Genomic DNA, 14,967 nt, shown 5'->3' with positions numbered 1-14,967 from the left:
AAAGTCATAATATTATGAAAATAAAGTCAGAAGTTTAACATTCAACAGTATCTTCCCTCTAACTTTAAAACTGTGCCCGCTACAACCTCTGAAAGACAGAATAGCGGTCGGGCTTGTTTGGTTTTGGGTTAAGTGCTGACTCCTTGTAGCTGGAGGTCCTGGTGTAAGAGAGCCTCTCTGGGATGCTACGACTTCATCTACGACCTGTTATCACATGACTGAAATTCCATACTTAGGTCACATGATAATAGCTAAACCGTCTCCATGACAACTGAACAACTCCGTGCGAGGTGGCTGAAAGCTTTGGAAACACCAGAGTGAGTGAAGTGTTTGTCCAACTGCTGTTTCCGAGGTCGAGAAGGAACCTTCAGAGCTCTACTTGTTGTTTTGTGTTCCGCCTCTGCTGCTCAGTGCTTCTCACCAAACCGCCTGTCAATCAAACAGCATGGGCGGGCCGTCTGCCTCACACTCTCTGTCGATACAGTTTCACAGCGAGTGTTCAGAACTAAATATAAGTAGAGTTAGTAGGAGGCTGGATGAAAACGTGACAGACCGCAGAGCGAACAACTGAAGCCAGGCAGTTTGCTGCCAAACATTTGCTCGTTCAGATCGCCCTCCATCTGTCCTGCATTAGGATTATTCTTAGAGAGCGAATCAGCAACTAAATGATGTGTTTGAGTTGTTAACATGGTCATATGTGTACCCTATATTAATCCTGTGCTTGATTTCAATGAAAGAGCATGATGTGTCAACATGCAAATCCACTGGAGTAATCTGTCTGGAGTAGAAAACAATCAAACTAGGGCTGCCAAAGCAAAGCTAAATCCTTTTAACGCCACTAATTTCTTTAACGCATTAACGCAACTTGTGATTTATAGGTTGTAGCGGCTCAGTTTTAAAGCTAGAGTGAAGATACTGGTATCATATGAAACTAGAGAACCTGATGAATCCATCGGTACCAACCATGTCATACTAGCTTGTCATGAAGGAGGTTAAATAACGCTCCAAACTTACACTACATTTTGGCGAGGGAAAAACTGTCATGTCCATTTTCAAAGGGATCCCTTGACCTCTGACCTCCAGATCAGTGAATGTAAATGGGTTCTATGGGTACCCACGAGTCTCCTCTTTACAGACATGCCCACTTTATGATAATCACATGCAGTTTGGGGGCAAGTCATAACTTGGCTCAATATGGGAGCTAACAGCTAACGTACAGAAGGGTGCATTGAGTTACAATATAATGCATTCAAGCTCTATTCAGTAAAAATGAGCATTAGGCAAAACTGAACGTTATCATGATGGGTTCAAATGTAATCTTGTAAAATGTAGTTTTTGGCGAAAAACTTGAAAAAATAAATACAGTTGTTTGAAGGAGATGTGTGCGCAGCAAAATAAAATAAATATAAGAGATAACTTCCCGACACTGAGCAGCTTATAAAACACAATTAAAACTACTAATACCAAAGTTCTGTAAAAAGTACGGCTGTCAATCAATTGAAATATTTAATCGTGATTAATCTCAAAACAATCGCACATTTTTATCTGTTCAAAATGAACCTTAAAGGGAGATTTGTCAAGTAATCACATGCAGTTTGGGGCAAGTCATAGTGAAGTCAGCACACTGACACACTGACAGCTGTTGCTGCCTGTTGGGCTGCAGTTTGCCATGTTATGATTGGAGCATATTGTTTTATGTTAAATGCAGTACCTGTGAGGGTTTCTGGACAATATCTGTTATTGTTTTGTTTTGTTAATGATTTACAATAATAAATATATACATACATGTGCATAAAGCAGCATATTTGTCCTCTCCCATGTTGATAAGAATATTAAATACTTGACAAATCTCCCTTTAAGGTTAATTTTGAACAGATAAAAAATGTGTGATTAAATATTTTAATCGATTGACAGCCCTAAAAAAAACTCATCGGAATGCTAAAACCTGGAAAAAATATAACTTATTAGCTTTTATTCTCAGTTGAAACTTGTAGTCATAGCTAAAATGTAAAAGAAGTGACACCTGGTCTTGCAAATGGCCTGATTAAACAGGCTTCTGTAAAGGACAGCAGGGAAGTCCTTGGACGGCCAAATTATTTCTCGCCCTCGCACTCACACTCTCACTTTCTCCATATACTTCTTTGTTTCTTCGCCAGCCTCCTCCTCTCTAGATCACAGCCTCTCACACTGTTTGAGCTCTTTTATTCTCTTATTCTCTGTTCAAACAATGTTCATGTCAGCTTTTACAAGACAGGACTGAAGGTAAATTTGGTCCTTATTGTTTATTACAAACCGGATCTTGACTTTGAATGATGATACTGATATTTTTAGTTCCAGCTTTCACAATCAACAAACAGTATTTGCTGCAGCTCTGTGAAATGGGAGTCTTTTATTATGAAAGGTCGGGTGGGAGCTAATATCATGTGCAGTGCCTACATGCTGTTGTGTCATCTGATGCCTCATAGGACAGACAGTGAATGCATAAGATTAATAATTCAACAGCGTTATGCAACACGCTTTTACAGACGTGTTGCCATGTAAACACAAAAATTAACACTTAGTTTTATATAAACCGTTTTACAGCCGACGTCAGCAAAAACATGCGTGAGCATGTTAGCAATGGAAGTGCCGTTTATACATACAATCACTTTACCTTTATATACTGTCACTTTGCCTTTATATACTGTCACTTTGCCTTTATATACTATCACTTTACCTTTATATGCTGTCACTTTACCTTTATATACTATCACTTTACCTTTATATACAGTCGCTTAACCTTTATATACTGTCACTTTACCTTTATATACTGTCACTTTACCTTTATATACTATCACTTTACCTTTATATACAGTCGCTTAACCTTTATATACTGTCACTTTACCTTTATATACTGTCACTTTACCTTTATATACTATCACTTTACCTTTATATACTATCACTTTACCTCTATATACTGTCAATTTACCTTTATATACTATCACTTTACTTTTATATACTGTCACTTTACCTTTATATACTGTCACTTTACCTTTATAAACTGTCGCTTAACCTTTATATACTATCACTTTACCTTTATATACTATCACTTTACCTCTATATACTGTCACTTTACCTTTATTAACTGTCGCTTAACCTTTATATACTGTCACTTTACCTTTATGTACTGTCACTTTACCTTTATTTACCTTTATAAACTGTCACTTTACCTTTATATACTGTCACTTTACCTTTATATACAGTTGCTTTACCTTTATATACTGTCACTTTACATTTAGTGTCACTTTATCTTTATATACTATCACTTCAGCTTTATATACTATCACTTCACCTTTATATACTATCACTTTACCTTTATATACTGTCACTTTACCTTTATATACTGTAACTTTATCTTTATATATTACCACTTTACCTTTATATACAGTCATTTTACATTTAGTGTCACTTTACCTTTATATACTGTCACTTTACCTATATATAATGTCACTTTACATTTAGTGTCACTTTACCTTTATATACTGTCATTTTATATTTATATACAGTCACTTTACCTTTATATACTGTCACTTTACCTTTACATACTGTCACTTTACCTATATATAATGTCACTTTACATTTAGTGTCACTTTACCTTTATATACTGTAACTTTATCTTTATATATTACCACTTTACCTTTATATACAGTCACTTTACATTTAGTGTCACTTTACCTTTATATACTGTCACTTTACCTATATATAATGTCACTTTACATTTAGTGTCACTTTACCTTTATATACTGTAACTTTATCTTTATATATTACCACTTTACCTTTATATACTGTCATTTTATATTTATATACAGTCACTTTACCTTTACATACTGTCACTTTACCTATATATAATGTCACTTTACATTTAGTGTCACTTTACCTTTATATACTGTCATTTTATATTTATATACAGTCACTTTACCTTTACATACTGTCACTTTACCTATATATAATGTCACTTTACATTTAGTGTCACTTTACCTTTATATACTGTCATTTTATATTTATATACAGTCACTTTACCTTTACATACTGTCACTTTACCTATATATAATGTCACTTTACATTTAGTGTCACTTTACCTTTATATACTGTCATTTTATATTTATATACAGTCACTTTACCTTTATATACTATCACTTTACCTCTATATACTGTCAATTTACCTTTATATACTATCACTTTACTTTTATATACTGTCATTTTACCTTTATATACTGTCACTTTACCTTTATAAACTGTCGCTTAACCTTTATATACTATCACTTTACCTTTATATACTATCACTTTACCTCTATATACTGTCACTTTACCTTTATTAACTGTCGCTTAACCTTTATATACTGTCACTTTACCTTTATGTACTGTCACTTTACCTTTATTTACCTTTATAAACTGTCACTTTACCTTTATATACTGTCACTTTACCTTTATATACTGTCACTTTACCTTTATATACAGTTGCTTTACCTTTATATACTGTCACTTTACATTTAGTGTCACTTTATCTTTATATACTATCACTTCAGCTTTATATACTATCACTTCACCTTTATATACTATCACTTTACCTTTATATACTGTCACTTTACCTTTATATACTGTAACTTTATCTTTATATATTACCACTTTACCTTTATATACAGTCATTTTACATTTAGTGTCACTTTACCTTTATATACTGTCACTTTACCTATATATAATGTCACTTTACATTTAGTGTCACTTTACCTTTATATACTGTCATTTTATATTTATATACAGTCACTTTACCTTTATATACTGTAACTTTATCTTTATATATTACCACTTTACCTTTATATACAGTCACTTTACATTTAGTGTCACTTTACCTTTATATACTGTCACTTTACCTATATATAATGTCACTTTACATTTAGTGTCACTTTACCTTTATATACTGTAACTTTATCTTTATATATTACCACTTTACCTTTATATACTGTCATTTTATATTTATATACAGTCACTTTACCTTTACATACTGTCACTTTACCTATATATAATGTCACTTTACATTTAGTGTCACTTTACCTTTATATACTGTCATTTTATATTTATATACAGTCACTTTACCTTTATATACTGTCACTTTACCTTTACATACTGTCACTTTACCTATATATAATGTCACTTTACATTTAGTGTCACTTTACCTTTATATACTGTCATTTTATATTTATATACAGTCACTTTACCTTTATATACTATCACTTTACCTTTATATACTGTCACTTTACCTATATATAATGTCACTTTACATTTAGTGTCACTTTACCTTTATATACTGTAACTTTATCTTTATATATTACCACTTTACCTTTATATACTGTCATTTTATATTTATATACAGTCACTTTACCTTTACATACTGTCACTTTACCTATATATAATGTCACTTTACATTTAGTGTCACTTTACCTTTATATACTGTCATTTTATATTTATATACAGTCACTTTACCTTTACATACTGTCACTTTACCTTTACATACTGTCACTTTACCTATATATAATGTCACTTTACATTTAGTGTCACTTTACCTTTATATACTGTCATTTTATATTTATATACAGTCACTTTACCTTTACATACTGTCACTTTACCTTTACATACTGTCACTTTACCTATATATAATGTCACTTTACATTTAGTGTCACTTTACCTTTATATACTGTCATTTTATATTTATATACAGTCACTTTACCTTTATATACTGTCACTTTACCTATATATAATGTCACTTTACATTTAGTGTCACTTTACCTTTATATACTGTCATTTTATATTTATATACAGTCACTTTACCTTTACATACTGTCACTTTACCTATATATAATGTCACTTTACATTTAGTGTCACTTTACCTTTATATACTGTCATTTTACCTTTACATACTGTCACTTTACCTATATATAATGTCACTTTACATTTAGTGTCACTTTACCTATATATAATGTCACTTTACATTTAGTGTCACTTTACCTATATATAATGTCACTTTACATTTAGTGTCACTTCACCTGTATATAAGGTGATGCTGGGTGTTTTTTTAGGTGTATAAAGTGCTCACCTTGTCCAGGCAGCTGACCTTCTCCGTCGGGTAGACGATCTTCCCGCAGCGGGCACACTGAGGGTTCATCCTCCAGACCTCCAGACCTCCGCTCTGCTCCCCAGCGGATAAATCCCTCCGGTTATCCGGCAGATGTAGTTAAGAGAGTCCCAAATGTCCCCACAGAGCCGCTCTTCAAACGGCGAGAGACGGCGGTTCTGCTGCCTCATTCAGCGGCTCAGCGTCCGGTGTGAAGGCTGCCTGGATGCTGCGCTGCTGGGACCGAGGACCGATCACTCCATCGGTAGAGAGAACCAGGGAGGGGCTTCATGTGTCCTTCAAAATAAGATGCAATGAAATGATATTAATCGCATCAAATCAATAAAATAAAATACAAAACAATTAAATAAAATTAATATAATTAAATGAAATAAAATAAAAATATATATAGACTATTCTAGATTCTCAAATGTAGTTTAAATGTAAGAATTGAATATTGATATTCCCCTTTAAAAAAAAAGTAGTGAAAAAAATTAAATGAAATAAACTTTTAAAAAATAATAGAGCTGCATTGATTAGTTGATGAATCAAATAGTTGTTCGGAAGAAAATGAATCCACATTTTTTTAAATTATCTGTCAATGTAATTATTTAAGCAAAAATATGAAACATTTGAGCTTCCAGATTCAATAAAATAAAATACAAAATAATTAAATAAAATGAAAATAATTGAATGAAATAAATAAAAATAAATAATAGACTATTCTAGATTCTCAAATGTAGTTTAAATGTAAGAATTGCATATTGATATTCCCCTCTATAATCCCTCAATCCACAGAATATATAAAGGTGCAATGCCTGTTAAATGTTGGTAGTTTAATTCTTCACCGACAAGATTAGCTTGTAAATAGCACTTTACCTTTAGTGTCAATAAAATGAAATACAAAAACAGAAAAATTTAGTGAAGATAATTAAATTAAATTAAATTTAAAAAAAATAGTAGAGCTGCATTGATTAGTTGATGAATTAAATAGTTGTTTGGAAGACAATTAATCCACTTTTTCTTTTTAAATAATCTGTCAATCGTAATTATTTAAGCAAAAATGTTTCCAGATTCAATAAAAAAAAATAAAAATAATGAAACACATAAAATAAAAATACTATAACTGCATTGATCAGTTGATTAATCAATCATTTTAAATAAAAATCGTTGACTTTTTAAGCCAAAATGTTAAACATTTGATGTTTCAAGGTTCTCAAATGCAAATTAAATGTAAGAATTTGCTGCTTTTCGTTCAATATTTTTGGATGATAATGAAAATAATGTATTCACCCATTTAGTGTTGTTGTTCAGTTGTCACTTTGCTATAAAATCCAAAAATAGTATACAGCAATAACACTATTTTGTGATGGAATATATCTGCCTCATGCTTCCTATTGTATTAGCTTATATTTACATTAGTACAACATATCTAAATTATTATATTAATTAATATTTTCTTCTATTATTATTTTTGCGATGGCCTCTCTTAATGAGATAATTAGTCCTTGTAATATTTTAAACAGTAGACTCATGTCATGTTTCACTGACAGTAAAGACTGACATGACCCCATTAATAAGCAAATGACTCCCCCTGCTGGTTCATGAAGGTACACAATTAATTACAGAGTTATTATTTAGAGATAAACTAAGATAAGATCAGTTAAGGTATAATAACATAAGTCTTTATTGATCCCCTGGAGGGGAATGAAGTGTCTTTATTGATTAACTCAATACCAAGCTGAAAAGCATTGTTTTATGTCAACCAGTGTGTTACTGACAATGTCAGCACGCTACCATATGGAGAAGATCTATAGGGAGGAGTGTACAAATAGAATCAAAAATAGAGTCAAACTACACAATAGAATGAAAAAACAAATCCTTAAGTGAACCAAGGAAATATTCCAGAATTAAAACCTGTCAGTCATGATGACAGAAGTCACTGATTTGGCTCCATCTAGTGGCCAATATGTAGACATGTTCTGTCCTCCAGGTGAGTCCAGGGGATGCTTTAGGGCGGGGCTACCTGCTGAGTGACAGGTCGCTGACAAGACAGGAGTTGTTCGTGTTTCTGTTTTACAACTTTAACACTTTCACAGTGTGTTTTCAGTTAAAGGGCCTATTTGTAACTTTGTAAGCGTATAAATGTAGCGGGTCGTCACACATGCGCGCTCGCATATGCGCGTTCGCGTGTAGCCGCTGTACCCTCCTCCTCTGCCTGCTCGCCTTCACTCAGACAGCTCAGCTCGCTCCACCTCTAGACGTGAACGCGCGCTCACTACACACTGCAGAAGAGTTAGTTTAGCTCTGAGAATATCTAGTGAATGTTCAGTGGACGTTTGTGCAGAAATAACTGCTGCAGCTCCTCCAGACCAACAGAGGTTTCCCGTGTCCTGAGAAGTGACGGAGCTCTACAGAGAGTTACGTTGTCTTCTCGTTACCGACCGGGTGCCGGTGTCTCCTCTGCTCTCTTCGGCTGCGGGCGGAGAGAGCAGGGAGACACGCTGCAGAGCCCCGCTGCCTCAGCCTGCACTTAGGCAGGAAAAGCCAACACTAGGATCAGATCTAAATCATGTTCATGGAGAGACCTTGGTCTGGTCAGCTAACATTACTGCCAAGCAGCTGAAATATAGAGTGATATTGTGCTTTTAGCTGATGTGTGTCGCCTCACTGTTTTGAGCGATGCTCGTTCAGGTATATTGAGAGCGAGCAAGCGCGAGCTCGATGCTGACTTTCGTTGATTTCACGGCCACAGGTGTCGCTGTTAAGAAGCATTTCTGAAAGTTACAAATAGTCCCTTTAATTATAATATTTCTGGTCACCTAAACATTTTTTGTTCAGCGGTCTGTTGTACTTAGCTCCACCTCTCGGTCACTTACGGTCACTTCCTGTTGCAACAAAACAAGATGGCGACGGGCAAAACAAACCAATGGTGCCTTCAGATTGGGTCGTGTTTACGAGTTGAGCCCATATGAACGCCTCCCTCTTGTGGTATTCACGACCTTGTAAGTGGAAAGTTTCTGAAATTTCCGAGTTCACGACTTGTGACGTGTTTTTTCATGTTGACAGAAATGCTGGAAGTTATGGAAGTTATTTTTTTGGTGCATAATAAGTTAATATATTGTAATTTTAGCCGTTTATTGTTTTTTCCCAACGGCCTCATCTTCTCCTCTGTCATTATGTCTTTGTATTTACTGCATTATCTTACCCACTTGCTAGCTTGTTAGCCTCTGTGGCTTCTAGACGCTGACAGCTAACGATAATATTGCCGTTGCTTAGCAGCGGTGTGCTTCACGACTTAACCACTTGAACGCCACGCACATCGTGCACACGACTTCCCATGTTGTAGCCCAAACACCGAGTTCATGAGTTTCATTTGAAGGCACCACAAGATGACGAGGGCCGAAACAACAAGATAGCGACGGCTAACAATTCGAACTCGAGGCTTCCAATCGGCCGTCCACACAGCGAGCACAACGGCCATACCTCGGTTCAAAAAGTGCCAAAAGTCATCCAGCTTCATGATATCGGTAAGTAAGTTATCTGTAAGTTATCTGTTAGTTATCTGTAAGTTATCTGTAAGTTATCTGTTAGTTATCTGTAAGTTATCTGTAAGTTATCTGTTAGTTATCTGTTAGTTATCTGTAAGTTATCTGTTAGTTATCTGTAAGTTATCTGTTAGTTATCTGTTAGTTATCTGTTAGTTATCTGTAAGTTATCTGTAAGTTATCTGTAAGTTATCTGTTAGTTATCTGTTAGTTATCTGTAAGTTATCTGTTAGTTATCTGTAAGTTATCTGTAAGTTATCTGTTAGTTATCTGTTAGTTATCTGTTAGTTATCTGTAAGTTATCTGTAAGTTATCTGTTAGTTATCTGTAAGTTATCTGTAAGTTATCTGTTAGTTATCTGTAAGTTATCTGTAAGTTATCTGTTAGTTATCTGTTAGTTATCTGTAAGTTATCTGTTAGTTATCTGTAAGTTATCTGTTAGTTATCTGTAAGTTATCTGTAAGTTATCTGTTAGTTATCTGTTAGTTATTTGTAAGTTATCTGTTAGTTATCTGTTAGTTATCTGTAAGTTATCTGTTAGTTATCTGTTAGTTATCTGTAAGTTATCTGTTAGTTATCTGTTAGTTAGTTGTAAGTTATCTGTAAGTTAGTTGTAAGTTATCTGTAAGTTATCTGTAAGTTATCTGTAAGTTAGTTGTAAGTTATCTGTAAGTTATCTGTAAGTTATCTGTTAGTTATCTGTAAGTTATCTGTAAGTTATCTGTAAGTTATCTGTAAGTTATCTGTTAGTTATCTGTAAGTTATCTGTTAGTTATCTGTTAGTTATCTGTAAGTTATCTGTAAGTTATCTGTAAGTTAGTTGTAAGTTATCTGTAAGTTATCTGTTAGTTATCTGTTAGTTATCTGTACGTTAGTTGTAAGTTATCTGTAATATGTGTAATAATGTTATATTATAACTGATTTAGCTCATTTATCTGAACATTGAGAACACAGATGTGGGACATGAAGAGAAGTGTTATAAAATGCTCCATAAAGTTTATTAAATCAAATTATTTAGTAGTTATTTTTCATGTCAAGATGGGTAATAACACTGTGTATATTTTTGATCAAGCGTTACACAGCAAATTTTAACATAAATCCAAAATTTCATTGCTGGGACTTAATAAACCCTGTAGGGTGCTGGGAGGTGTGGTTCTCCTGGTCCAGGGGTCAGCAACCTTTACTGTCAAAAGAGACATTTTAGGCAACAAAATAATCTGTCTGGAGCCGCAAAACATGTGATCATTGTGATGAAGGTAACACAGTTTATAGTCTAAGTATATAGTATATCAGTCTAATGCAGTGAGGGCCAAAGAGACAATGTACTACGGAGTATTAGGGCCACATTGAGGGAAAAACATCTGAGATTTATAGAATAAAGTCAGAATATTACGAGAATAAAGTCATAACTTTACGAAAAAAATAAAAAATAACACGTAAAATTACTACTTTAAAATATTATGACTATTCTCGAAATCGCAGACTTATTTCTTTTCCTCAGTGTGGTCCTAATACTCCGTCGTATATCGTCGTACCGTCGTACCGTCGTACCATAGACCTACAACAATGATAAATAAAATTGAAACTGTAAACAAAAAAAACAGTTATTCATTTCCACAATTTTTTTTTTTTAAACTATAGGAAAAATTTACATTTTTATCCTATAAAATCAATAAAAAAACAACTAAATTGTATAATTTTGACTCCAAATGGAGTAGTTTTATTATAATAATGAAATATGATCAAGTAGATAATAACAAATAAGATCAATAACAATGTAAATAAGATAACAAAAAATAATCAAAAGTCAAGTATGTACAATCAATATAAAAATATTATAGAGTAAAAATACAATTTCTAACTAACTAAAATATTGAAATCATTATTAAACAAACATTGTTTGGACTAAATCCACTTGGAGTTTTGTTTTAGTCGAGTTAAGGCCTCGTCTTTTAGACACTATTCAGATAAAAACACCACCACAGCATTCTATCAAGTTTATACAACCCGGTACCGGGTCCGTCGGGTCCGTCGGGTCCGTCGGGTCCGCCGGGTCCGTCGGGTCCGTCGGGTCCGTCGGGTCCGTCGGGTCCGCCGGGTCCGTCGGGTCCGTCGGGTCTGTCGGGTAACTGATGTTGCAATTGCAACGATCATTTTTACATAATTATTCTCATTTTCATTAATAAACATATTAAAATGATTATGGTGTGATATTTGCCAGGATCTGAAGCAAACTAAGGTGTTTAAAGGTCTTTTTTTATGCAAATAACCACTATAGATGACAATAACAAAGTAAAAGGAGAACATCTAGAGTTCAGCCGAACCCGGTACCGGGTCCATCGGGTAAAAGAGGTTAAAAATGCCCGTTGGTGCAGAAACACCCACAGATGACAAATAAAGAAGTGAAACATTTATCAGCCTAAAATGAGTCCGTTGATATCAGAGCAGGTGTTCATGTTTTTGTTTCTCAGCCAATGTCCGCCGGTCTGTTGGACCCACACCATTATTGGGTTTTCAAATCAATACAGCCATAACAATCTATGTAAAAATACTTAACAGATGTTTACTTTATCCCAATTACAAGCAATATAGACAGCATATGGCAGCTGGGATATAGTGCGAGAAAATATAGACTAGTTCCCGCAAGACAGAGGGTAAAATGTGCGGGAATGTGGGAGCAGACAGGTGTCGGTGCTTGAAATGTAACAACCTCATGCGGGAACAGCAGGAACAGAAAGACAAAACTCACACACATAGAAACAAACACACAAACACACACGCGCACACACACACACACGCGCACACACACACACACACACACACACTTACAGCAGGCCCAGGTCAGAGGATGACAGAGTGTAGGTACTGTAAACAGCACCTACAATTTCCACACATTTATCTCACTCGGGAGTCCAGAGGACACGGACATCACATATGTAATATAATTGTGTAGGGGGGTGTACAGTGTGCAGTCATTGAAAAAGGTGTTCTTTTATATGTTCTTCATAGAAAATGAGCCGAGGCCAATGAGTCTGAGGTTGAAAAAATAATGAATCACATCATTTTTCTTTTAGTAAACATTGAAAACGGGTCCCACAGACCCCGAACACCACACAAGGGTTAAACACGTCCTCATCTTCATCCCTGAATAATAAATGTAAAATGTATAACGTGTGTTGCAGACTGAAGCTGATGTGGACCAGACGGCGTCCGGCATCTCCTGCCTCCTGTGAGTGTGTGGAGCAGGTGGGAAGCAGATATGAGTCGTTTCACTCCGTCAGTGTGAGTTTCTCTCATCCCTTCCTCTCCTCTCCTCTCCTCTCCAGCAGGACCTCTGTCCTCCAGCAGGACCTCTGTCCTCCTGCAGGACCTCTGTCCTCAAACAGGACCTCTGTCCTCCTGCAGGACCTCTGTCCTCCAGCAGGACCTGTGTCCTCATGCAGGACCTCTCCTCACCTGCAGGACCTCTGTCCTCCTGCAGGACCTCTGTCCTCAAACAGGACCTCTGTCCTCCTGCAGGACCTCTGTCCTCCAGCAGGACCTCTGTCCTCCAGCAGGACCTCTGTCCTCCTGCAGGACCTCTGTCCTCCTGCAGGACCTCTGTCCTCAAACAGGACCTCTGTCCTCCTGCAGGACCTCTGTCCTCCAGCAGGACCTGTGTCCTCATGCAGGACCTCTCCTCACCTGCAGGACCTCTGTCCTCCTGCAGGACCTCTGTCCTCAAACAGGACCTCTGTCCTCCTGCAGGACCTCTGTCCTCCAGCAGGACCTCTGTCCTCCAGCAGGACCTCTGTCCTCCTGCAGGACCTCTGTCCTCCTGCAGGACCTCTGTCCTGCAGTAGGACCTCTGTCCTCCAGCAGGACCTGTGTCCTCATGCAGGACCTCTCCTCACCTGCAGGACCTCTGTCCTCCTGCAGGACCTCTGTCCTCCTGCAGGACCTCTGTCCTCCTGCAGGACCTCTGTCCGCCAGCAGGACCTCTGTCCTCCAGCAGGACCTATGTCCTCATGCAGGACCTCTCCTCACCTGCAGGACCTCTGTCCTCCAGCAGGACCTCTGTCCTCAAACAGGACCTCTGTCCTCCTGCAGGACCTCTGTCCTCAAACAGGACCTCTGTCCTCCTGCAGGACCTCTGTCCTCCAGCAGGACCTCTGTCCTCCAGCAGGACCTCTGTCCTCCTGCAGGACCTCTGTCCTCCAGTAGGACCTCTGTCCTCCAGCAGGACCTGTGTCCTCATGCAGGACCTCTCCTCACCTGCAGGACCTCTGTCCTCCTGCAGGACCTCTGTCCTCAAACAGGACCTCTGTCCTCCTGCAGGACCTCTGTCCTCCAGCAGGACCTCTGTCCTCCAGCAGGACCTCTGTCCTCCTGCAGGACCTCTGTCCTCCAGTAGGACCTCTGTCCTGCAGTAGGACCTCTGTCCTCCAGCAGGACCTGTGTCCTCATGCAGGACCTCTCCTCACCTGCAGGACCTCTGTCCTCCTGCAGGACCTCTGTCCTCCTGCAGGACCTCTGTCCTCCTGCAGGACCTCTGTCTGCCAGCAGGACCTCTGTCCTCCAGCAGGACCTCTGTCCTCCTGCAGGACCTCTGTCCTCCTGCAGGACCTCTCTCCTGCAGTAGGACCTCTGTCCTCCAGCAGGACCTGTGTCCTCATGCAGGACCTCTCCTCACCTGCAGGACCTCTGTCCTCCTGCAGGACCTCTGTCCTCCTGCAGGACCTCTGTCCTCCTGCAGGACCTCTGTCCGCCAGCAGGACCTCTGTCCTCCAGCAGGACCTATGTCCTCATGCAGGACCTCTCCTCACCTGCAGGACCTCTGTCCTCCTGCAGGACCTCTGTCCTCAAACAGGACCTCTGTCCTCCTGCAGGACCTCTGTCCTCCAGCAGGACCTCTGTCCTCCAGCAGGACCTCTGTCCTCCTGCAGGACCTCTGTCCTCCAGTAGGACCTCTGTCCTCCAGCAGGACCTGTGTCCTCATGCAGGACCTCTCCTCACCTGCAGGACCTCTGTCCTCCTGCAGGACCTCTGTCCTCAAACAGGACCTCTGTCCTCCTGCAGGACCTCTGTCCTCCAGCAGGACCTCTGTCCTCCAGCAGGACCTCTGTCCTCCAGCAGGACCTCTGTCCTCCTGCAGGACCTCTGTCCTCCAGTAGGACCTCTGTCCTCCAGCAGGACCTGTGTCCTCATGCAGGACCTCTGTCCTCAAACAGGACCTCTGTCCTCCTGCAGGACCTCTGTCCTCCAGCAGGACCTCTGTCCTCCAGCAGGACC

General features: G+C 38.2%; 1 protein-coding gene across 1 annotated transcript in view; it reads right to left on the bottom strand.

The window, feature by feature from the left end:
• The window catches only part of LOC141759863 (LIM zinc-binding domain-containing Nebulette-like), a 35,495-nt gene extending 29,074 nt beyond the window's left edge, over positions 1–6,421 (bottom strand). Inside the window, exon 1 of the mRNA XM_074622331.1 lies at positions 6,131–6,421. Within this exon, the coding sequence (XP_074478432.1) occupies positions 6,131–6,199 (69 nt within the window). The 5' untranslated portion in view covers positions 6,200–6,421. The remainder of the gene's footprint in view (positions 1–6,130) is intronic.
• Positions 6,422–14,967: the final 8,546 nt, after the last annotated feature.

This window comes from Sebastes fasciatus, chromosome 21, assembly GCF_043250625.1.
Source record: "Sebastes fasciatus isolate fSebFas1 chromosome 21, fSebFas1.pri, whole genome shotgun sequence".
Lineage (NCBI taxonomy): Eukaryota > Metazoa > Chordata > Actinopteri > Perciformes > Sebastidae > Sebastes > Sebastes fasciatus.
Note: the sequence above shows the minus strand (reverse complement) of the source record. Positions and strands in the feature narration are given on the sequence as shown.